At 41.1% G+C, this 25500-nt stretch overlaps 1 protein-coding gene across 3 annotated transcripts in view; it reads left to right on the top strand.

The window, feature by feature from the left end:
• IQGAP2 (IQ motif containing GTPase activating protein 2) overlaps nt 1-25500 on the top strand; it is a 312092-nt gene that overhangs the window by 36241 nt on the left and 250351 nt on the right. For 2 of the 3 annotated variants that reach the window (XM_077139395.1, XM_077139392.1), the window contains exon 2: nt 14830-14929. In XM_077139395.1, the coding sequence (XP_076995510.1) occupies nt 14830-14929 (100 nt within the window). Of the gene's footprint in view, nt 1-11281; nt 11301-14829; nt 14930-25500 lie in introns of those variants that run through there. The other variant, XM_077139393.1, reaches the window with a different exon arrangement.

Here is a 25500-nt window from a genome sequence, read left to right as displayed (position 1 = left end):
GGCTGGGGGAGTGTTGGTGATCAAGAGGGTTTCTCCATGCGAAGGATGGCTCCCATCTCTTGAAGGCAGCCTGGCAGGCATGAGGCATCTGCAGGGCCCTGCTCTCCATATGCCCGTGTGGTCTTGGTGTGCTTGGCCATCTGGAGTCTCTGTTTGCACATCTGTAAAATGGGAATAATATGCTGTCTGAAGGTTGTTGTGGGCTATTTGCAGTAATGCCAGGGCCAAGAAAAACTGCAGTGGAGACACCCTGGAGCTTGACAGCTGCATTCCAGTCAAGTGTGCATTCCAAGGAGACAAAGCCTCACCAGCTGCTGCTGGTCCCTGGAGAGTGGGCCGTCTCCTAATACCTTCATGTTCTAGGCTCACAGGTGCGGAAATTCACAGCATCCTTTCTGTGCCATGCTGGGCCTCCGCCTTCCTCTCCCTCTGGAGACCTCTAGTTCCTCCCGACACGTTACCAAGAGGATCAGAAGACTGGTGGAGGAGGATGTGGAGAGGCCTGAGATCCTGACGGGGCCCTCCCAGCCAGCCCTCGAACATTCTGGGACTCCACTTCCAAAGGCACAAACAGAAACAGCCTCATGTGCTGCATGGGGCCCTCCAGCGAGCTGAGGCGTCAGGATGGCAGTGGATGGAACAGGAGCTGAGGGAACAGGGACCCAAGGATATTGAAGCCTCAGTTCTAGGGCTCTTATCTTTATTCTCCACCCCTCCTTTCCAAGGATGTGACTCGGAACATGTTACAAGGGAAAGCAGTCCATGCTGACTGAATCCTGGTGAACTGGCAAAATGAAGAGCTTGGTTTGAGCATTTAAATTAAGAGTAATTTTAGCAGTTGGTCAGAGATTTAACAGTTGATGCCCATGAACTATATGGTTCCATTGCTGTTTTCATTAAATGTGTCAGGTTAACGCTGTTGAAAAAGTGTTTAACAATAGAATGGAATTCTGCCCAGCTCATTGATCGTGAGCTGTTGTGTATGGTCTTCTCACTTGTGTACACGCACCTTTCAGCTCGACTGCCGGAAACAGCTGTGAAACTTCCTGGACGGTTTCTCCAGCCCACTTTCCCCAAGAAGCTCAGAGACATTTGGGAGGGCGGGGAAGAGTGGCCCTGCTTAGCTGCGTTTCTATATAAAAGGGAATTCCAAACCTGGGGAACAGAAGACAAGGGACAAAAGTGTGTCTGTCTTATTCTTTTTTTTTTTTAATCCTTACTTTTTAAAACTTTTCATATGCTGTATGGCAGGTTTATTTTTCATTATTTTTCCATATGTGTATCCCATTGTAGCAGCACCATATGTTGAATTTTTGTTTGTTTATTTGTTTTTTGGGCAGTGCATGGACTGGGAAGCAAACCTGGGTCTCCTGCATGGCGGGCAAAGATTCTACCACGGAACCACCCTTACACCCCCTTCCTTATTCTTTTTTTACTTCTCTAGGTGTGTTTTCTACCCTACATCCTTTCTCTTCCCTTCTTTGAAATCTGACCTCAATTCTCTTTTTATTTTTAAAAAGCCGTTTTATTGAGATATGTTCACATACCATACTCTGCATCTGTGCTGTTTTGAAACTGTTATGTACCCCAGAAAAGCCATGTTCTTTTTTTCCCAAGCATTTGTTCCCCCTATTATTTATTTATTTTTAATCCATATTTTTTACTCACTTGTCTATGCCATAGATAAAAGGAGCATCAGACACAAGGTTTTCACAATCACACAGTCATTTTTCAAAAGTTTTATCATTATACAATCATCTTCAAGAATCAAGGCTACTTCAACACAGTGCTACATTTTCAGGTACTTCCCTCCAGCCACTCCAATACACCATGAACTAAAAAGGGATATCTATCTAATACACAAGAACAACCTCCAGGATAACCTCTCAACTCCATTTGAAATCTCTCAGCCACTGTACTTTATATTATCTCATTTCTCTCTTCCTGCTTTCAGACCTCAATTCTCTTAATCTAGAAAAATGGCTCTGACTAATCTTATTGAATAATCTTTCTCTTCCCTGTGACCTTTCTGCTGTTTGTATGATAGCGTGTACTTTTCATAAGGACCATAATAGCTTTTCCCCAAGTTTAAACGTGTTCTCTCCTATTAGACTGTGTAAGCGATGTGGGCACAGAGTCCTTTCTCCCACCCCATCCTATTCTTTCCTTCCATCCCTGCAGTGCACCATAGCCATTTAATCATTAGAGACTTTGCCATATACCAAAAGAAACACATGCTGTTGCTGTTTTTATTGGTTTTAATTACAAGGAACTTGGAAGACGTTTTGGGACTGCATCTCCATAATTCTCCGTCAGCATTTTGCACCTAGTGGACCATTAGTAAAAACAAATTTCCATTGTTGCTTGGCTCTACTATCATGGATACTTCTGCTGCACAAATGTTGCCAGAGCTCTGATGTCTGGAGCAGAAACAGTGACTTAATTCCAAAATTTTATTCAAATCCTCTAAGGAATTTGTTGTGGCTGATACATGCAGAAAATTTGGCAATCTCCTCTGGTCTGACAGTAGACTCGTGTGCAAGGCGGTTTACATACTGTGTCATGGCCCGGTCCTCAGCCAAGAAAGAAATGCCTAAAGGAAACCAATGATGAATTTAAGTCTGAAGCAGGATCTCCTGAATCATATTTCAGGTGGTTGCTGTCCTAGCTGGTATATAAAGCTCTGGTGTCAGGAGCATTGGCCTTAAGAATCCAACATCTCAGAACCCAGGTGCCTTCCCCCCTGTTATGAGAACACCCATTTTTGCAGACTTGCATCTGCTTTCCGAGAGTGGTGGGTCCTGTGTGTTAGAACAAAAGGCACACAACAGACAAAAAATAAAATGTTTTCAGATTTGTTACACATGTGGAGTAAATTCTTTACACAAGAACGCCTTTCCCAGAGTAGTTTATACACTTTGCAAGTAGTTCACAAAATCATGGGTTGTATACATTCTCTTCAGCTTGCAAACTTGGTGTTCACCTCACCCACTCTCACCAGCTCAGCAACCTTCCCACATGGGCCATTCCTTCCCCTCCTACTGCTCCCGTACTGCTGGCCTGAAAGAAGAAAAATGTGTTTGCCCCAATATGTCAGGGCACCTCCCAAACAAAAAGTTCAGTAAAAACCAAGCAAAAGGTGAGAGTTGGTTTAAATACAAGTCCGCTCTGTGGTCCGTGAGCTCTAGAACTTTGAGCGAAAGCACTTAGCCCTGTGTAGTTCTGGCAGGCGAAGGGGTCACTCCTTGCTCCGTCCGTCTAGGGGACTGTTTTAGCCCTGTGAGGTAGCACTCAGAGACAACATTACTCCTATGAGATGGGTGAGCTCAGCGTGTCAGGTTCATATCTGACTGCTGTCCTAGCTGTCTGTACCGAATCCAGTGTTGTGATTTCTTACTGTCTCTGTTCTCCCTCAAACCCTAAATTGGATGCTTATTCTCATATCCTACTTAAAACCAGAACAGCTTCTTGTTCTTGGGAACTAGCCTAATCAACGTTAGTCTAAAATATTATCAAACTTCGATGCATTCTTTTTTTTATTATTAATTAAAGAATAAAAAGGAATTAACACAACATTAAGAAATCATTCCATTCTACATATGCAATCAGTAATTCTTAACATCATCACATAGATGCATGATCATCATTTTTCGATGCATTCTTGACCCAAGACTATATTGTCAGCATATCCCTATTTGCATAGTGTGGCCCTGTGAGAGCTCAGCTTTTGGCACTATTTAAAAAATTGTCATGTAGCATGTGTTAATTCACACTCACTAACAGCATATGCTTATATTAATAGCACCCGTCTGTTCCACATCATTTCCTTCTCAGTCTGCTCTGTTAGTCAGACTTCTCTTTCAAGTACAAGTTGAGATCAAAGTCAGCTCCTTAGTATGTCCCTAGAGCAGTGGGATGCTTCCATGTGATTTTCCTTCCATTGTACCCACTTGTCTTTCTGTAAATTGGCATATTGGGGTGACTTTCTGGTGCTGAGCCATGTGCAGTCTCCACTCCACCATCTGAAGTCACAAAGGAAGTTGGTTGTCCCTCATTCACTTCCTTTTCTTCCTCCATGCCCTCCTCTTCCTCCTATTCATTTTTCTGCCAAATCCTGCTGCGTAAGCTTCTCTGTACTTTTCTTTCTTCTCTCTCAGACTTGGAAGGTTTTATGTCTCCTAGGCTTCTTGCAGCCTTCTGTCTGTTCTCCAGATTCCAGGCCCTTCCGTTCATTCCGTTTCTTTCCCATCTTATGCTACCTGTCCTCTCACATTAGCTTATCATCCCTGTTATTTATTTAGGCAATGAAGGTCTCTCAGTGGAATAAATGGCATTAGTCCTCTTGATTGCTTCCCCTCGGCTGCCTTTGAACCTTTGTAATTATTTTTTACATAACAAAGCTGACTAAGTATTCGTCTTATACTTTGAATCACTGTTGTCCTTTCCAGAAATTCACATGGATCCACATAAGTCCTAGATCTCGTGTTAAGGCTTATTCTTCATTATTTTCTCTTATTTTTCTGTAACAAAACAGTAAAATAAATTTAACCTTTTATTATCCAGAAATAGATATATGGGTAATACAAGTCAGTTGGTGTAGAATCCTTAGAAAATGTGTAGGAATCAAAAAAGGTAAGGAACAAGATAACCCTCTTGGAAATAAGCACTATTAGCATTTCCTTTTAGACCCCCCTTAATTATAATTCCTATAATGAATACTGTAATTTAGAACATATACACACAAACGTGTATTCAATGTGTATATGTATGTAGAATTAATATGCTTACGTGTATACATCTGCTTTTTTATGTAATGTTTATGTACTTTCGTATGCATTCAATTTGGAAGTTATATCAGAGATGGGTACTAAAGCCATTGAGGGGCAAAATAAATAATGAATTATCCTTAAACTACCTGACATAATTATCTGTTCTCTCTCTATATGAATATATAAAAATTATTTTGTATTTTATAGCATCTAGTGATTGATGTAACGAATTGAAATATTGAGATTGTTATATTCTTACAGCAGTTTTGTAAGGTATGTGGCCTTATCCCCATTTTACAGGTGAAAACACTGCCCAGTTAACGAATCCAGGGTCACAGGAATGACTAAATGTGTCACTGTTATAGGCTAGTTAACCCCAAAACCACTGCCCTTTCTACTCAGCCACAACCCTTTTATGTCAGGTGGTCTTTGTCAGGTTGGACAGAAATCTACTTTTTCTCGGCGAGAAAAGGAAGTAGAATGGAGGAATGTGTCTGAGATTTTTGTTTTCAGTTAAATTTTCCCTTGAATTTTATCCATATTTATTGACCATAGGCCTTGCTTATTGATGTGCTATATCCTATGAGTAGTTTTCTTGTTTTTGGAAGTTTTATTTGCTTATTTGTATTTTGGTTTTGTTTTGACCTTTGCATTCCTGATATAAATAGTGAATAGTTACCTTAATACTTTTCCCTTTGTTGGACTATATTTAGAATTTCTGCATCTCTGAGAAATAAGCCTATAATTTCACATTCTATATAATTTCAAGATAGTAGCATTGATTTCATATGTACTCCTTAGGGCGCATACCTCTGTCTGCTTGTCGGTGAGTGGCATTAATACAGTGAATGACAGCCTCTGACTAGCCTAACCGAGTTGGAAAATTGGGGATTCAGATTCCTATCTTCCGGAGGGTGCAGGAGCTAGGAGATAATATATGTAAAATATCTGGAGCACAGCAAAAGTCCATTATGTGCATTTAATCCCTTCTGTTATTTTTCATGAGTGTGGCATAGAGTTTACATCCATCAGAGCATTAAAATGTTCATGAAACATATTCAGGGGAAAAACCTTCCTCATAACCGAGAGGTTGTTTTGTTTCCTTCTACTTGCATTCATGTCATTTGTGATTTGTTTCTTTTCTCCCAATAGTCAAGGAATATTAGGCCAAGGCTTACCACTCCTTTGTCTTCTAAAGTGCCCAGCCTTGAAGAAATATCCTCTCATCTCCTGGGTTATTTTGGTTAGGTTTTAGAATGTCCTTTTGAAAAATTCTATTTTTAACTGTGGTAAAATACATATAACCTAAAAATCATTTTAACCATTTTAAGTGGACCGTTCTTTGTTATGTCTTTGACATAACAACGCTGTGTAGCTTCCACCACTATTTCCAGAATATTTTCATCACCGGAACCAAAAATCTTAACTCCCCATCCCCCCTGGTCCCACCCCTGGTAACCATTATTCAGCTTTCTGTCTGTATGAACTTGGGCATTCTGTGAGTTTCATATAAGAGAAATCAAACATATACCCAGGAGTGAAATTGCTGGAACATACAGTAAGTCTGTGTTTAACTTAGGAACTGCCAAACTGTTCTCCTCAGTGGCTGCACCATTTTACATTCCCATCAACAGTGTACATGGTTCTTGTTTCTCTATATCCTTGCCGAAACTTCAGATTTTATACCAAAACCTTAAGCAACAAAAGAAAAAAAGATGAAATGCATTTCATCAAAATTACAAACTTCTGTGTGTGAAAGGACATTATCAAGAAAGTGAAAAGAACCTACTGAATGGGAGAAAATATTTGGAAGCCATGTATCTGATAAGGGTTTAATATCCAAAATATGTAAGGAACTCCGACTCAATAACAAAAGTTAAACAACCCAGTTAAAAAATGGGCAAAGAATTTCTCCAAAGAAGATATTCAAATTTCAGTAAGCATATGAAAACATATTCGACATCATTAGCCATTAAACAAATGCAAATTAAAACTGCAGTGAGGTACCAGTTCACACCCCCTAGGGAGGCTCTTTAAAATATATATATATATATTTGGGGTAGTTTTTGAGAAGTAGGGGCAGGGGTTAAATGCGACTTGTTGCCCTTTGGAAATAGTCAAGGAGATTGTCCTTATACAAGTTGCTAAGTCTGTCATATAAATTGCTTAGCATTCATAAAATATCTTTATTCTTATGGGTATTAAAAATTAGGTAAAAATATGTCTTTAAGTTATTATCTGTCAATAATAGGAAGAGTCATTTAGGACTGGTTCTAAATGTGGGACATTTTACTCTGACCATCTTAAGCATAAAAACTTAATGCTCAATTAGATTTAAATTGGGATTCTTTTCCCTCTTTTAAAAATAGTAAGGTTCATCCAAATTAAACATTTTACAAGTCCCTTCTGTTTTGGTTAAATGTGAAAGTCGGCCTGGAAACCTGACCCTCCATTCTGTACCAGCAGGTGTGGAGTGAGGACAGCGTGTGTGGGAACAGGCAGTGGGTGAGTGGGGTTTACCCTGTGCTTGCTTTATAGCCAAAGAGGTGACCAGTCCCAGAAGGATTCTGGAAATTGTTATCATCTGAGAAATCCAAAATCTGGCAATCATTTCCCTTAGTTATTCGTCCCAGCTAAACAAAATCTTAGAGGGAGGGACTCCTCAGGTCTGCAGGCTGGCCGGCCCCTGGACAGGGCTTTAACCTCTCCCTGGTTTGTGTTGGGTTTTTAGCTAAGTTGTATTAAACAGAGGGAAAAAAGAGTAGATATTCTTGTTCAGGTTTGCACAGTGGACCGAATTAATAATTCCTCTTGAGTAAGACTTAGAAATGAGGACCTGTTCTCAAAAGCTTCTCCTGGTTTTTGAGATTCAGCTAGGTTGAGAGAGACAGCATTTAGGTGTCCAAGTCTGTCTGCATTCTTGGGAAGAATGTTTGAGGCTTTTTGTATGAAAGTGGGATCGGAGAACCCTTTTTCATGTGTAGATCTTGATGCTATGTGCATTAAAAAAATAATTGCAGAGGGCGGTGCGACAGTGGCTCAGTGGCAGAGTTCTCGCCTGCCATACCAGAGCCTCAGGTCCAATACCCAGTGCCTGCCCATGCCAGACAATATATATATATTTACAGAAAAAAGGAGTGTATTTTCATATAGCCTGAAACGCTTTCTCATTTTCCTGAATAATTATGATGAAAAGCTTCTTAACTACTCTGGGTCTTAGTGAGTATAGTAGTTTGAGTTATGTACCCAATTTAGACAGATTCTTAATCTGCACCCCTGTGGCGCGAACCCCTGTAAATAGGATCTCTTGAAGTTATTTTTAGTTATGACCCCACTGAATGAGGTTGGGTCTTAACCTGGGCTACCAGAGCCCCTTCCAAATCAGACATAAGAGCCGGAAGGAGCAGGAAGTTTGCTGTGAACTTTCATAGGATTTAGGGCCGGGAGAGGCTCCTCCGCCATGGCCAGCCGTGGGAAGGGGAAGTTAATTCTCTGCAAAGAGGGCAGGGGGAGTACAAGGGCTTGTTAAGAATTTAGGATAAGGATGTTGCAACTGAGAAATTAGGATTTGAAGGGTGATTTTGATTACTGCACCATTATATAGCTATTCCTTTTTGTTTTCCGGAATGTTGGAGTAGGCAGAGGGAAATACCTGAAATCCTTGAACCATGATGCAGCTGCCTTGACCTCTGGTAATGGTTGGATGGCTCTTATCTTCTGTCCCTGTGATGGTGACGAGCCTTCGCTTGTTCCCAGTTAACCTGTTTTTCAACTTCAGAATCTTGTAATCACTAAAGACAGCCCCTGATGTGTATCAATGAAGGGTCTTGTGTCAGTCCAGAACTAATTCTCCCCAAATCTAAAGTTATCTTGATGACCAGGCTGGATCTAACCAAACTGGCCCACCTGCCCTGCGCAGTAGCTTACAGCTACAAGCCCCCTGCACCTCCTTCCCCCAGTTTCTTTCCTACATTCTCTGACCAGACATGGAATCAGTCTGCACATGCTCAACAATCAGATCACCTCTAATTATGTCACCTGGAGCCACTGTGCTCATTATCCTAAACCCTGCCCATCTTTCCTTTAATAAAATCGCCCAAATTACTGTAGTTCAGAGAGACAGATTTGGGGCCGCTAGGCTATCTGCTCGCCTCCTAAGCGCCTAGTAATAAACTTTCTTTCTTTGAAACCCTGGTGTCTCAGGAGCTGTGATGGAGCGCATCGGGCAGGAGAGCCCACGGCCTTTGTCAGGTAGCAGTGTGAACACAGTTTCAGCAGGGTCTTGTGACACAGAGGTTTGGAGTTTTGTTATCCACAGCGATCAAGGGTGGGGCGCTTCAGTGCCTTGTTCACGGTGCCATTTGTATGTTTTCCTCCCCGTGAGGTGGTTGGGTGACCTTCACATCTGCCCGGGTCCTGTAGGTGGCAGAGCGAAGTGACCTGCTCTCATCTGGAGGGGAGTCCCAGGCCCTGGATTTCCACAGCCAGCCCCCTATAATCTTGTCTAACATGAATAGCCTCTGATGGTGTATGTTGATTTGTTATTTTGGAAGGTTCTTAAGAATCTGAGATGGGAGAGAAGGTCCAGATAAGGTGTGGAGGGCAAGCTTTAGATAAAATATGCCTTTGCTTAGTAGCTGCAGAATCCCACTGTGTTAGCAGTGGGACGTTGGACTAGGCAGGGCTAAGCTGCTGAGGGGCACAAGCGAATACTCCGCCCTCAGTAGGGATAGAGGGATGGAGGAGACAAGAACTGTGCCCCATATCTCGTAACTTCAGTGATGTAAACCCCCCTTTGTTTTGTTTTGTTTTGTTTTGCATGGGCCGGCTCCCTGGGGGTCACAGTGACTGTCATCGGTTCAGGGTGTTTAGGATGCCTGTGAATATGTGTCAGATTGCTAACCACGTCAACCTCAGCTTTGCCTACTTATTCTGAAGAAAACTCAGTTTAGGGAAGTTTGATCACATGATCCTTTAAAGTTTAAGATTAAGTAGGTGTGAAGTGTTTCACGTAGCTGGTGTAAAGCCAGACTATATCATGCGTCACATTTACTCAGTGTATCAGCTTACTTGAAATCTTGCAATGGACGTTGGGTTCCTTCGTCTTTGTAAAGCCCACCTCTCCCCACCACTGGTTTTAATTTTTCTAATCAATTCCTTTCCTTCTAGTACCTTCATGTACATATGTGCCTTCTCTGCTAATCATTCTTTAATCTCTGGTGAGGAGGGGCTGGAGATCCCCATTTAGGTATCTCCCCCACCTCCATCCCCTCCAGGGAAAAGCTGTTCCCAACCCTTAGAAGATGGCTCAGTATAGGTTTGAATGAATCACTTACCTGAGGATATTCAGGGTTGCTATAGAATTTTAAGTCACACAGGATAACAATGTGACCCTAAGGTGCTAAATTGTGGGCATATTTCTCTGAATTGATCATTTATATCTTGTTCCTATATTTCTGCCTTTCTTTAATGGAACATGCCTTAAATAATATCCTTTTTCAAAACAGTTCCCAACCCGGGTTGTTGTGGTTCTTGTCTGCCCTTCCTCCAGAAGGCCCTGGGTGCCTACACGTCCTGTAACTTTAAATTGTGTCATGGAAACTTCATGAGAGACCCTGCACGTCATTCTTGTAATTTTGTCAGACTGACACAAAACAGGCACTCAAATTTTTATTGAAGAAATGAATGAATTTTAATGCAGTATATATGGTTGTCCTGATGTCTCTAAGTAAGTGGGGAGAAGGTAGGAACAGTGAAGAGGGGCAGTGCCAATCCCTGGGTGGATGGGGTGGATCTTTTGCTGCTTTTACCTTGGGTTTTGTGGGTATTCCTTGGGAAATGGGACTCCTTAAGACTCCTTCCATGTCTAACTTACAGATCTGCCTCAAAACCTTCCCTACCAGTTCGGTCTCATTCTGCGTGTCAGGCCCCTGAATGAGCTCTGTAATGTGATTTCCATGGAACGTAATTGCTTTAAAATATCTTTTAGCCAATTTCAGCTTATGCTACAAATGGCATTTTGTAAATTGCTAATATTTCAGAAAACTGCACTCTTTACAATGTCATTGTAAAGACATTGTTTCTTAGGATGTGGGCAGCCAAAAAAAATGAGATGTAAAGGACATGGCAGTTTATCAGGTTGCTTTAAAATCAGAGGGATTCTGAGTGTGTGAGGATCATGGCGTGTGTGATCTACTCCCAAAAGTGTAGAAAGTAAATGAATAGGTGGATGGGTTGGATGTGCCTTCTCGGCAAGCAGTGTAAATACCGCAAGAGAGTTCCAGGAGATGAAGGGCATTTTGACCTAGAATAATCAGCAAAACCTTGGGAAGGAAATACCCCTTGAGCTGAACCTTGAGGATCGATTTTCATCTGCCTTGGCCAACATGCTGCAGTTGCCATCTGAAGTTTTGTAGTGTGTGTTTGTGTTAATCCACACTGAGAGCCCCTCTCCGGCTCTTCTTGGCTGTTGGAGACTCACCAGGTGTTGCAGACGCAGCGAGTGCTGCCGGGACTTCTGCTCCCTCCTAGGTAGGTTGGGTGAGGCTGGGAGGAAGCCACAGCCGGAAGGTGGAGACGGGGAGAGTGCTTCCCTTTGACTGTTACCCCAGAGCTCTTGTTCTTACATGCTGGGGACGGTAGAGGGAGGACAGGGACCCCCCCTCCCCAGGAGTTAGTTTTATGTTGTTTTCCAACTCTAATGTGGCAGAAGATAATCTAAATGTAAATATCCTATCAGTAATGGGAAATGAAATCTTCAGGCTGAAATTAAAATGAGAAACTGGAAGTCATGGGATGTCCTGGGGATTCACTCTTACGGACACTGGAGATGGGGAACTCGGTGTTGATGTGTGGGAGTGCTAGATCTCTTTTAAGAAAAGGATAAGAAAATCATAATTTGCAAATTATTTTCATTACGGGGTAGCAATAGTCTCACTGAGTGAAGAGTAATTTTTTAGCAAGTGTTTGTGTACTTCCAATGTGCAAAGAATCACAACAGCTGTGAGGGAGATGCAGAGATGAATCAGAACAGTCTCTCGCACTAAGGAATCCCATTTATGGAGGGGGACATAACTGATGTATGGGGGGAGAGGGAGCTTCTGTGATGAGTGATGTCAAGAAAATGTGCGCTGAAGAGTGGTTGGATTCTGACTCTGAGATCCACAGAAATGTGCGTGAGAAGACATGGAAGGCATCATGCCCAGAAGGTGGGAGAGTGGCTTTCCAAGCAAGAGAAGTTCATGAGCAGGAACACTGAAACACGAAAGCGAGTGGTGGGGTCCTAGAACATGGCGCTGCCTGGAAGGGTTGGCTGAAGTGCAGGCTTCACATGAGGGAGGAGAGGGAATGTGTTCTAGAACTTTGCTCTAGGAAATAGAGAGCCATCAATGGCTTTGAGAGGGGGAACGACCTCGCTAGGACTGTGTGTTTAGAAAGATGCTTCTGGTGGCCATGTGGAGATGGGTGGAGGCTGGAAGACTGTTGAATCCTGCCGCAGGAGACCAGGCCAGAGCTGTGGAGGGCTCGGAGTCTCGGTGGAGTTGCAGGGGAGGATTGTTTGAGAACTTTTATGTTTTTCCTAAACCTGAGAGGTTTAGAAGAAATTAATGGATTCAAGAGAGAAGAAGATGCTTTTGACTTGTATTATTTAATATAAAGTTTTGCTGTCCTGTGCTGACATCGTTGTTATGGGATGAGATGTCCTCGTCTCAGGAAATGGGGCCATAAGGGGAGCAGTAGGGAAAAGAGAAGGAGACGGGGAGAAAAGGTGGTGACATAAGTGGAAGCATCTCCTCCTTCAGGTACTGCTTCTCTTCTTCTGTATCTGGTCCTCTCTTTTCTCTCCCTCTTCTTAACCCTTCTCTGTGAACAAACCCATGTCTCAGAGTTCTTCCTTACTTTTCTTCAACTAAGATCTACTTCTATTAATTATTTATTCCTATCCTGTCCAGGTATTTCTAGCTCTCGTGTTTCTGCTTTTCCCTTGGGCAAAAGGAAAAATGGGTTCCTTGGCCTGTTCCCTCATCTGTAGAGTGGGCAAATCCCTACCTCATGGGGTCATGAGGCTTAACTGAGAAAACACAGAGAGAATTCCTGGCCTGAGTGTTCAAAACAAAGTAAATGCTCAATAAATAAACATCTAATGTATGTTTCTGTGCTGATGGCCCATTGCCGTGTATCAGGCTGATGGATGTTTTAATGTCCTCTGTCTCCGCGAGCTCTCAGGACTTGGCATTAGTTTTAGATGTGGACTGTTTAGCACAGCACTTGTTCCAGGTGGACTTCAGACTTTGACTTCAGTTGTCTCTGCCTGCCAAGGTGATATTTTTGAAGACTTATCAGAAGGACGTGGGATTGGAGCGGCTTTCTTAGAAGTGGCTGGGTGACTGTCACATCTTATTTCCTCTGTGCATCACCACGGGGTCCCGTTTGGAAGATGGCTGACCAGGGCTAGCAGCTGGCAAGCAAACACTGACATTCCTGCCCCGTGTGGCCACATCGCTGCCATACATACACACATTGTCTTCATTAGATGAGGAATCGAACAAGCTACAAACCAAATTCATTTTCTGGCCATCCCAATTAAAGTTCAGGAATCAAGAGGGGAAAGTGGTCCTTTTATGAGAAAGCAGTGTTGGCATGTAAACAGACAGCAAAGGGCTGGCTGATGTGACACTTGAGGCAGCTGCCTGGATCACGCTGAGGCTGTGGGCAGAGGAAGTGCCAGCAGGAAATGGTGAGGTTGTTTTCCCTGTGGAAGGGCAAGGTTGAAGGGTCAAAGTTAATAAGCAACGCTTGCACTGGAATAAAGAGTGTGGGCTTGACAGTTGTGCTTGCCTGCTGTCACCGGTACTTTTTCTCTTGGATACCTGAGTTCATAAAGAGTAGGGAATTTTAGAGACTTTGGCATCACTATAAAAGGGATGTGCAGTCCTTTGGCTAGAATGAAAGGCCTTCTTTCCTCAATAATGGGATTGTGAAAAGAGGGGTCTTGTAGTTTTTGTTCACCCTCGGAATTTCCGAGATGGTAGGAGGGGGCACAGCCCTGCCGGCCTGGCCGCTGGACCCCTGCCGGCCTTCTCCGCTGCAGACTCGCAGAGGAGCGCCGTGTTGCTGAGGCTGGCCGTCCTTCATCTGAGGCTGTACAAATCCTATGGCATCCGTCTGTGAAATCCGATTGCCGTTCTCATTCTCTTATTAACTTCACCCTCTGCTACACTTCTGCATTTTGGGGGTCAGAATTTTTCAATATAATATTGCAGAATCCAAAGGCAAATCTCTTTCCATGCTTGATGTTTTTCCTTCAAATATTTTTACTGAGAAATCTCCACACACATATATTCCATGCATGGTATACACTCAGTGGCTCACGTTATCATCACACAGTTGTGTATTCAGTACCATGATCATTTTCTAGAATATTTGCACCACTCCAGACAAAGAAATTAAAAAAAAGAAAAAAACATACACCTTACCTCTCCCTCTCATTGATCACTAGTGTTTCCATCTACCCAATTTATTTTACCCTTTGTCCCCCACATATTTATTTATTTAGTTAGTTATTTTTTACATGGGCGGACCAAGAATTGAATCTGGGTCTCCGGCACAGCAGGTGAGAATTCAGCCACAGAACCACCATTGCACTGCCCTATATATTTATTTTTATTCACGTTTTTTACTCATCTGTCCATACTCTGGATATAAGCAGCATCAGACACACGATTTTCACATTCACATAGTCACATTGTAAGTGCCATATCGTTATACAATCATCTTCAAGAATCAAGGCTACTGGAACACAGCTCTACAGTTTCAGGTACTTCCCTCCAGCCACTCCAATACACCATAAACTAAAAAGGGATATCTGTATAACGCATAAGAATAACCCTCAGGATAACGTCTTGATTCTCATTGAAATCTCTCATATGCTCGAGGTTTTAATACCCTGTCTCTGAATGTTCAGTGTTAAACTGCATATGAGGTATTTTTAGTTAACACTCTCAGGTGTTTACTTGATGAACGCTGGCTTTGCAAGTAACCCAATGTTTTTTGTGTCTAGCAATTGTGGATGATGAAAGGCTCTCTGCTGAGGAGATGGATGAGAGGAGGCGGCAGAACATTGCTTATGAATATTTGTGTCACCTAGAAGAAGCCAAAAGGTAAGATCCAGACTTTAGTCTAATTGAACCCCTTCTCTAGAGATACTCTTTGTGTGAAGGGTATGAAATCTGATGACCAGGAGGTGCCTGAATGGGCTAGTGATTCAGAAGTTGTGTCAGAGTGGCGAATGGCTTGGGAGAGACCCTGGCCTGCTTTTGTGGTTTAGATCTGGCCAAGTCTCCCATGCCCGGTACCCGGTGCACTAGGGGGTCCCAACCCTCCCCTTGTCACCCAGCGCCAGTCCTCAGTTGCATTTGGAAGCCCACCATGCTTGCCTGTGTGCATGGTCCTGAATGTTTAATAGTTCATTTGTAGCCTTATTGGTGGCAGGTTAAATGGGAGAAGAGACCGTTCTTTGCAAAAGAGCAGCAGAATTGAAAGTTGCTGCCACAGTCAAGGTCAGGGCACTAGGGAGTCTATTGTTCTTTGCCTTCCTCAGAGCCTCCCAGGAAATCCCTTGGAAAATTCCAGATTATTTCAAATTCTTCATCTCCCTGGCCTGGATGTAGGGGAGTGATTTCTCAAATCAACTTCCTTTTCCCCCAGAGCTTCCCCAGCCCTTTTACCTGCTCTTCCCCCAATTATAACTGCCCGGTTGGACAATAGCGTTTTGGACGTCAGTCCAGTGATTGCTGACCTGGAGGGTCGATTTCTGCCAACTTTCTCCTTTTTTCTCCTTTTTAACCCATGGATATGTGACCACTTAGACTGTGCTGTTTCTGCAATCATATTGGCCCTTGTAGGCTCTTTAGATTGAGTAAATATTGAATTCTCCAAGGAGAAAGTGAACACGACGTATTTGCACTTAGGACTTTTTATCAGAGGAATCAAAAGATCTTTGTCCTTTGCTCAGATAGCGCTGTCCGTAGCCACAACCTGGATTTTGATTTCATGCTTTCTGTGATGTAGCAGCATTTTTGGACAGATGATCGAGTCCAGCTCTCTTATCTATATAGAAAATAAACACTCAGCGAATGCTCATTAGTGTTAATTATTTCTGGTCACTTATAAATAGTTATCTACAGAGCTAGAATAGTGAATTTGCTAATTGGCGTTTTGACGAAGAACATTGGGGATGTGCTAATTTGTCATCAAAATTGCTTGAAAGGGGGTTTCTCAGGCTCGTTTAGTATTTTAAACTGTGTTATGTAACTTTCTTTAAGCTGTAAAGACTGAGTTTCGACGCTAGTTTAACGTGTCTGACATCTCCAATTAGGTGGCAGGTCACTCCAGACTCATGCTCAGTTTAAGATTATTACAAATATGCTTTTAGTCAAGTTGTTGCTTTAAAAGTTTGATAAGGAGAGTGATTAATGCGTCATAAACACGTGTTCAATGAGAAAGTTTAAGGACACTTAATGGACCCTTAATGGAAATGTTTCTCCCTTTTCCCACTGATGTTTGCACTGGAAGTTTTTGTCTCCTGTTTTTTTATGCACATAGATTGGAAGAAGTGTCACGCAGAGGAAAAGAAGTGTACTTGGAAGTCCCTAGATCTAAGCTCCACTACTTAAGAGCTGTGGGACCTGGGCGAGACACTTAACCTTCAGTTCCCTCCCCCACCCAACCCTCTATAAATGGGGTGCTCAAGTTAATGCTAAAGCTGATACATGTCCTACTTCATGGGGTTTTCCTATGAATCAACCAAAAAAGGTGCAAATGTTCCATACAATATAGTGCCAGTGAGATGTATGGTGACAACATAAGGATAGTTTTCTCGCCACTGTAGCAAGGTAGTATAACTGGAAAACTTGTCGTGGTCTCTAGTATTTTCAAAATTCTGTAGTTTAATTTTGATTTAGAAGGTGAACATAACAATTACCCTAGGTTCTTTAAAGAATACTTCTCTAGGAATAGTTTCGTTGGAATAATAGACTATAAAAACAGTTCCTCTATTTTTTTGGATTAAAAAAATTGTCTGTTAGACAATTTTTCAGGTATTTATTTACAAGAGAGATTAGATATAATACACATTTGCAAATCTTTTATTAAGATTTGAGTTTTTGTGACTTTCAAGTAAGCTGATTTATGGTCATAGCATGTATAAAAATTATGTCGCTATTAATAGTTAGACAGGCATGTTATTATTATTTAAGAAAGCATAGTATACAGGCATCTGGTAATCTTAAACTGAAGAAATAAAGGAAAATGAGTTAGTCTCTGCTGAAAAACTGTTTATGTTGAGAGAGGTTAGTATGTTGATTCCTTTACACTGTTAGCTCTTTAGGAGCTTTGGCCTATGGGTTTAGTGGGTGTGCCCACGTGGGTGGGGCTGGCTTAGAATATTGCGTTTCTACTAGATTGTGCTGTTGGAAATATGTAGAGTCAGCCCCGAAGTGTTTCTTGCTTCTTATTTCACTTGAAGTAACTTTTTGCAGAAAAGTGTTAGTTCTGTCTTCGCCCTTCTTTTCCTTCCTAGAAGTGGAAAGTGTGAGGGTATCTAGACTGCGTGTTTTGTAACTTGGAATTTTAAAAAAAAAGCTGAATTGTAGTATTCCTGTACATTTTTGATTTGGGGTTTTATTAATTTCAAGATTCTTTGATAACTAAAATCAAGCCATTTAAAAGATTCATAGAGGATATCACTACCAACATTGTAGAAATAAAAAGGATTATAAGGGAAGACAAGAACAGTTGTGTGTCAGCAAATAAACTAGATGAAAATTCCTAGAAAGACACAAACTATGAAAGCTAGCTCTAAAAGGAACAAATCTGAATAGACCTATAATAATTAAAAGTTTGAATTAGTAGTTAAAAATCTTCCCACAGGGAAAAATCCAGGTCCAAGCTGTTGAATTTTACCAAACACATAAAGAAGAATTAAAATGGATTATTTACAAGTCTTCCAGAAATAAGAGGAGGGAATACTTCTCAGCAAAACCTGAAGAAATCACGCGAAACTACAGACCAGTATGCCTTGTATCTATAGATGCAAAAATCTTCAACAACATACTAGCAAACTAAATACAGCTGCATATAAAAAGGATTATACACTGTGACCAAATAAGATTTATCCCAGAATGCTGGCTTGGCTTAACATCTGAAAACTGATCAATGTAATATACCATATTAATAGAATAAGGACAAATATCACATGCCCGTCTCAATAGGTGCAGAAAAAGCATTTGACAAAATCCAAGTCCTTTTCTTGATTAAGAACATTCAACAAACTAGAATAGAAGGGAGCGCCTCAACCCGATAAAGGGCATCTGAAAAATCCTCAGCTAACATTGCACTTAACAGTGAAAGACTGAATGCATTTGTTCAAGCAGGCGTTGGCCTGATGGTTACTGTGGGGATATTTTGTGGATTTAAATCATTAAAGTTGATTGCCTCTGTGGCCGATGACCCTTCTATAATCAATGAAGAAGATGGCCCTTAGCCATGAGAGAAGCAGCGAGGAGCAGCCAGAAACTGGAAGGCAGTAGAATCCGGAAGAGAAAGGAGACACTGCCATGGCCATTTGCCATGTGATGGGACAGCTAAGGGACCCAAAGGTTTCTGGCCATCCAGAAGCTACTAACCCTGGGAGGGGCAAGCATTCTAGCCTCTGAAACCACGAGCCCATAAATTCCTGTTGTTAAGCCAAATCATTGTGTGGTATATTTTTTTAGCAATTAGGAGATTAAAACAACTCTTAAAGCTATTAGTGAGTTCATCATAATTATAGGATACAAGATCAGTGTATTAAAATAATTGTATATAATACACTTGTAATGGAAAATCTGAAAATGAAATTAAGAGAGCAAATAGCATCAAAAAATAAAATATTTAAAAATGAATTTAACAAAAGGCAAACCTTTGTTTGAGCACCAAACCATAGATTATTGGGAAAAAATGTTCAAAACACCTAAATAAATGGATCGGCAGTAGTGTTCACAGATCAGCAAATAATATCAACATGACTGTACTTCCTAGATCGATCTGCAGAGTCAGGGTAATCTCTAGCAAAATCTCTGCTGCCTTTAGTTACTTTAGTTACTGCCTTTAGTTTCCTTTACTTAATTAAGGAAATTGACCAGGTGACCCTAAAATTCGTCTGGAAAGGCAAGGGCCCCTGAATAGCCAAACAACCTCTACAGAGAAGAGGAAGTTGGAGGATCCATAGGTATTGATTTCGAAGCTATGACGAAAGTTTGTTATTGGTGTAGGATGAACATAAGATCAATGAAACAGAATTGAGAGTCTAGAAATAAACCCTAAAATCAGTTAACTGATTTTCTGCAAGGGTACCAAAGCAATTCAACCCGGGAGTCAACAGTTCTTTCAACAAGTGATACATGGACAACTTCCTACCCGTGTGCAAAGAATGAAGTTGTACTCTTACCTCCTAGTAAACACTAAAAAAAAGACTCAAAAAGATGAAAAACCTACATGTATGAGCTAAAACTATAAAACTTTTAAAGAAAACACAAAGGGGTAAAGCTCTGTGACCTTGAGTTAAGCAGTGGTTTCTTAGATGTTATGCCCAAATCACATGTGACAAAAGATAAAGTAAATTGGACTTCATCAAAATTAAACACTTTTGTGCATCAAAGGATACCATCAAGGAAGTGAGAAGACAACCTACAGAATGGAAAAGACATCGAGAACCATGCATCTGATAAGGGACCTGTATCCAGAACGTATAAAGAACTCTTATAACCCAGCAATAAGAAAATTAATTAACTTGATGTTTAACATAAGTAGTCATTAGGGAAATGCATATCAAAACCGTGGTGAGATACCAGTTTATGCTCACTACGTTCGCTATAATCGGAAAGACAAAGTAAGTGTTGATGAGGATGTAGAAAAATGAGAGCTCTCATACATTGCTGAAGGGAATGCAAAATGGTACTGCTACTTTGGAAAGTAGTCTGACAGAACTTCAGAAAGTTAAACAAACAGCTACCACATGACTAAGAAATTCCATTCCTAGATTTATATCCAAGAGAATTGAAAACCTATGTCCAGACAAAACTTATATACAGAAATTCACAAGTTTTTCTGTAATAGTCAAAAAGCAGAAACAACCCAAATATCCATCTATCGAAAAAGAGATGAGCAAAATATGGTGCCTCTGTATAATAAAACATTACTCAGCTATGAAAAAAACAGACTGATAAATGGTACAACATGAACGAACCTGGAAAATGTTATGCTAAGTGAAAGAAGCTAGTCATAAACAGCCATATGTTATGATTCCATTTATATGAAATGTCCAGAATAGGCAAATCCATAGAGACAAAGTAGATTGGTGACTGCCAGGAGATGAGGCAGGGGAGAAAGGGAGAATGAGTGCTATGGGTACAGGGTTTCATTTTGGAGTAATAAAAATGTTCTAAAATCCATTGTGGTGATTGTTGCACAACTTTGTGAATATACTAAAAACCACTAAATTGTGTACTTTAAAAGGCAGATTTTGTGGTGTACAAATATATCTCAAGGAAGCTGTTATAATAACAGTTTCCTTTACTCAAACTGCCTTGGAGAGAGCCTTAGTGAAGCCATAAAATAAGTATAACTGGTATTTATCAGATGCGTATAGAAGGTACTCCTAAGGTACATGAAGGGTTTAACACTGCATTCATTGCACAGATATTTGTTGAGTATCCACTGTGTGCAGGCATAGTATGGTTGCCTTGAGAAGATTAAGTAAATAATCCTGTGCTTAAAAAGCTCACCATTTGGTTGAAATTTTTACTTGAGTTTAAAATAATTTTCCTTCAATTATCTTTGCCCTACTGATCTTTGTGTATGTGTGTGCACGCATGTGAACCTTCCCATAGCCAGTCTGTCATCTTCCTGAATCTCTCATGTGTCCACCTCCCTACTTCTACCCCCCAACCTGTTGAAGCCTTCCACCATCTCTTACTAGATCACTGCAGTGGCTTCTAGTTGGGTTCCCTGTTCCTTCCTGGCACACTCCAATCTTTTATCTATCTATTATAATCAGAGGAATCTTTTCAAAACTCATCTGTTAGGCCAGTCCTCCACTTAAAAACTTTCGTTGGTTTCTCAATGTTCTTAGCAGAAAGACCAAACTCCTCCAAAGGACCCTGTAGGTTTTGTATAGTTCCATCTTTATGTCTCTCTGGCCTCATATTATTGCCCTTTTCTCTATTGTTCCATGGTCCAGCCAAATTGACCATTTTTTTATTCCCATCTTCTCTCTTATGCAGGACCTTTGCAGGTGCTGCTCCCTCTTCCTACCCTTTTTTTGTCTCGTCATACTCTAATCTCTCTTCAGATTGTAGCTCACTTTCCTAATGAGTTCAGAGAAGAATGCCTGATCTGGGTCAGATTCCTCTATAATGAGGTCTCTTGACATCATATATGTTGCATATTTGAATGAATGACTTAATGTCTAACGTTGGATTATCACTTATTACTAACGAGAACTGAAAGTATTACTTTGCGTGTTCTGGCATTTATAGAAGTAACAAGTGAGATATGAATTAGGTTCATGGTAGATGGGACTCTAGATGGCAGGACTAGAATGCCAGCCTGGAGGTAAAAGCTAATCTTTGACTCAGTGGAAAATTCTTTATCACTGTAGGGAGATGCAAGTTTTTCATACCATATTTATGATTCAGTAGGTAGTGAAGTGAGAAATTGTAGACAACTTGGAAGGCCATGATACCAAGATGCCCAGAGAAGGAGCGTAGGGTATTTTTTTAATGTTTTTATTGAGATATCATCACATACACACAGTCCATCCAAAATGTGCAATGGCTCATGATATCATCACATAGTTGTGCATTCATCACCATGATCATTTTTAGAACATTTGCATCACTCCAGAAAAAAATAAAAAGAAAAAACTCATACATCCCATGCCCCATACCTCTTTCTCTAGTGTAACCCTAGTATTTCAATCTATCCCAATTTTTTTAACCCCCTTATCTGCACCCCCCCATTATTAATTAATTTATTTTTTGCATGGGCAGCACTGGGAATCAACCCCAGGTCTCCATCATGGCAGGCAAGAGCTCCGCCTGCTAAGCCACCGTGGCCTGCCCCATTATTTATTTTTTTGTCCTTATTTTTTTTTTTTTTTTTTTTTTTTTTTTTTTTTTAGAAAGAGGGAGGAAGGGAAGGAAAGACAGAGAGAAGGAAGGAAGGAAGGAAGAAAGTGAAACATCTTTAAACATTTTCTTGTTTTTATTGTATTTTGTTTGTTTGTTTGTTTTTTTTTACATGGGCTGGGGCCGGGAATCGAACCGAGGTCCTCCGGCATGGCAGGCAAGCACTTTGCCCGCTGAGCCACCGCGGCCCGCCCTTGTCCTTATTTTTTAACTCATCTGTCTATACCCTGGATAAAGGGAATATCAGACACAAGGTTTTCACAATCACATGGTCACATTGTAAAAACTACATAGTTATGCAGTCATGTTCAAGAATCAAGGCTACTGAAACACAGTTCAGCAGTTTCAGGTGCTTCCTTCCAGCCACTCCAATATCTAAGTAATGTGTAAGAATAACCTCCAGGATAACCTCTCAAATTTCTGTTTGAAATCTCTCAGTCATTGAAACTTTATTTACTCTCATTTCTCTCTTCCCTGTTTTGGTCAAGAAGGCTTTCTCATCCCATGATTTTGGGTCCCAGCTCATCCTCAGGAGTTATGCCCCACGTTGCCAGGGAGATTTACACCCCTGGGAGTCATGTCCCGCATAGTAAGGAGGACAGTGAGTTCATCTGCTGAGTTGGCTTAGAGAGAGACCACATATGAACAGCAAAAGAGGTTCTCTGGGCATGACTTGTAGGTATAATTATAAGTAGGCTTAGCTACTCCTTTGTAGGAATAAGTTTAATAAGGGCAAACCCCAAGGTCAGGACTCAGCCTATTGTATTGGTTGTCCCCACTACTTGTGAGGATATCAGGAATTCCCCAGATAAGGAAGTTTAATATTTCCTCCTTTCTCCCCAGTCCCCCAAGGGGACTTTGCAAATACTTTTTTGTAATTTTCTGCCCAAATTACTTTGGGGTGTATTGGGGCATCACAATAACCTGTACAAACCAATAAGATCTCACACCTTATTCAAGATTCCATGTGATTATGGTGTTCAACTAAACTGACCATATAAGTTAAACTAGATAATGTGCTACCCAAAATATAAATTTTTCAGAAAATAAACATCTCTTCCTTTGGTCTCACACAGAAGTTGAAGTTTTACCCTGTAAAACTTTTACTCTGTATTCTGATTTACCATATTCCTATCCAGATCAGCTTCTTTCATATCTTTAGTTCAAGTCTGATCACTTTCAGCTTTTTAAACAGTTGCTGTGTGGGGTACTGCTGACTTTCAGCTTCACAGCAGGCACAGAGTATTGCTCAATGAATGAAGAAATGAGAGAAAGAGCCAACCTCTGTATTAGTGTGACTTAATGCTGAAATTATTGCTAAAAATGTAGTATAATAATGAAGGCTCTGCCTATTGATGAGCAGGCTTTTAATTAAGCCCAAAAGTACCAATATTCATGGCAATGAAGTAAAAATGTAAAGATACATTTTTAGGACCAACAAATAGGAAATGTTTGCTTTGCCAGATGGCTGGTCACCTTAGGGCCTATGTTACTCTGCAGGGTAGAGCACAGGCTGGTCTGGTTTGTGTGACATCGTGGAGAGCAAATCATAGTTGTGCTGGAAGGCGAAGGATGTTTGGGGTGAATATCGGTTATCCATCACTGTGTAGCACATTACTCCAGAACTCAGCAGCTTCAACAACAAACACTTATTATCTCACAATTTCTGTGAGTCAGCAGGAATCTGGATGCAGTGTCACTGTGTCCTCTGGGTTCTCATAGGCGGCCCTCACCTCAAGGTCTGCGTGCAGTGGAACCATTCCTAGGTGGACTCGCTGGGGCTTGGCAGGACTCAGTTCCTCTAGGGCTTTTGGACTGAGAACCTCAGTCCTTGGCTGCTGTTGGCCAGAGGCTTTTCTCAGTCCCTTGTCTCATGGGCCTTTCTTTGGGGCAGCTTGTTTCCAACAGAGTGAGCATATGAGAAAGCAAAAATGTTGAGCAGAATAGAGCACAGTCTTTCCATAACCTAGTCTCAGAAGTGACGTCCCATCGTTGCTATAGTCTGTTCATGAGAAGAAGTGAATGGATGTGGTCTCTGCCCTAGGTGGGGGCGGAGCTCATTGGGAGCCCCCTTAGACGTGCCTTTCACAGGGTATGTCCGTACTCTTTTGAAGTTGACCCCAGAATGATTACTGTAAGGGGGAAAACCTCTTTGCTACTGTTGGAAACCAAACCATGTATTTTCATCTTAATGTTTATGGTTTGAAGGCTCTGTTCATGCCTTGATTTTCTTATTAATTGTGAAATATTTTTAATTAAACTTTTCATTTCTCTAAAGATAAAAATAATACTAAATGGGCATTTGAGTCTCTTGAGTTAAGCCCAGAAAAGTTAATTTTGTAGCTTCTTTGCAGTAGGAACGCTGCTGAAACGGGACTGTTTAGACATGTTGCCAATCTTATGGCTTTGAAAAATTCTGATTCCCCAAAGCCCACTGTTCAAAGTAAACGAGTTACCCTTCCAGAATAATTATTACTGCTGAGTCTGTTTCATATTAATCTGTGAAAAACATACTTGAATCATGAAAATGAGTCTATTTTAAAAACTTTAGTTCCTAAGTTCTTTAGGACAACTGTGCAAAGATTTAAGATGGCTAGTTCTCTTTGGAAAAACTCTGGGTTGAGGAACTAAACCAACTGGAGCTATTATGAAGGTCAGGGAACAGGAGAGAGACTCTTGGCAAGACATGGGAAGTTTGCAAATTGTAGTTGAGCAAGTAGTTATGAATGGGGCTACTATTGCATCTCCCAAGGAGAGTTCCTGTAATATTATATTCCTACTTTTTTAAGGAAAGGCAAAATGCATACGAATCTTTTGCTGTGCTTTCTTTTTTCTGTTCTACCTCTGAAAATAAACAAAGCTAAAAACCCCTCCCTTGGTGATGGACTTGTTTAGAAATATTGTCTTCAAAGAGCTCTTAACGTGAGCCAAGCTGTTCTCTGTATAAGTGAGTCTGGGACAGTTTTGTATGTGCCCTGGAAAGAAAACAAAATACTGGTACAATTCCTTTTGTGTAAAAGCTTACAACTCAGATATTAAAAGGACACCTCATTGATGAAATCAAGTCTTAAGCTCTGGCTTCACCTAGGAGTGAGTTAGAGAATCAAGTTTGAAGGGAGAGATGTTTCAACTGTTTAAGCAAGCAAGAGCCATGAGTTTGGGCTTGTTTAACACTCAGTATTTGCGGTTACTTTAAGAAGACTCTTATGACTGCAGAATCCCTTAGAGAAACCACTGGGTGTCCTCTCTGTGCTTAGACCTCACTATCTTTATTCCTAAGGATATTACCCAAGGGTGTGCTAATAGCCATTGCACCTCAGACAAGCTTGGAATTTGGAGGGAAATATTCTTGGTAATCAACCCAGTAAGAGACCTGCGTTGTTTCATGCAAAAGTTAATGAAATTTTAAGGAATTCCTAATTGCATTTTCAAAATATAAATCACATTCATGTCTTTGTGGTGGCTCCCCATTTTCCCCTCTCCTCCCCACTCCCTTGCTGGCT

The sequence above is a fragment of the Tamandua tetradactyla genome, chromosome 21, assembly GCF_023851605.1.
Source record: "Tamandua tetradactyla isolate mTamTet1 chromosome 21, mTamTet1.pri, whole genome shotgun sequence".
NCBI classification, from domain to species: domain Eukaryota; kingdom Metazoa; phylum Chordata; class Mammalia; order Pilosa; family Myrmecophagidae; genus Tamandua; species Tamandua tetradactyla.
Note: the sequence above shows the minus strand (reverse complement) of the source record. Positions and strands in the feature narration are given on the sequence as shown.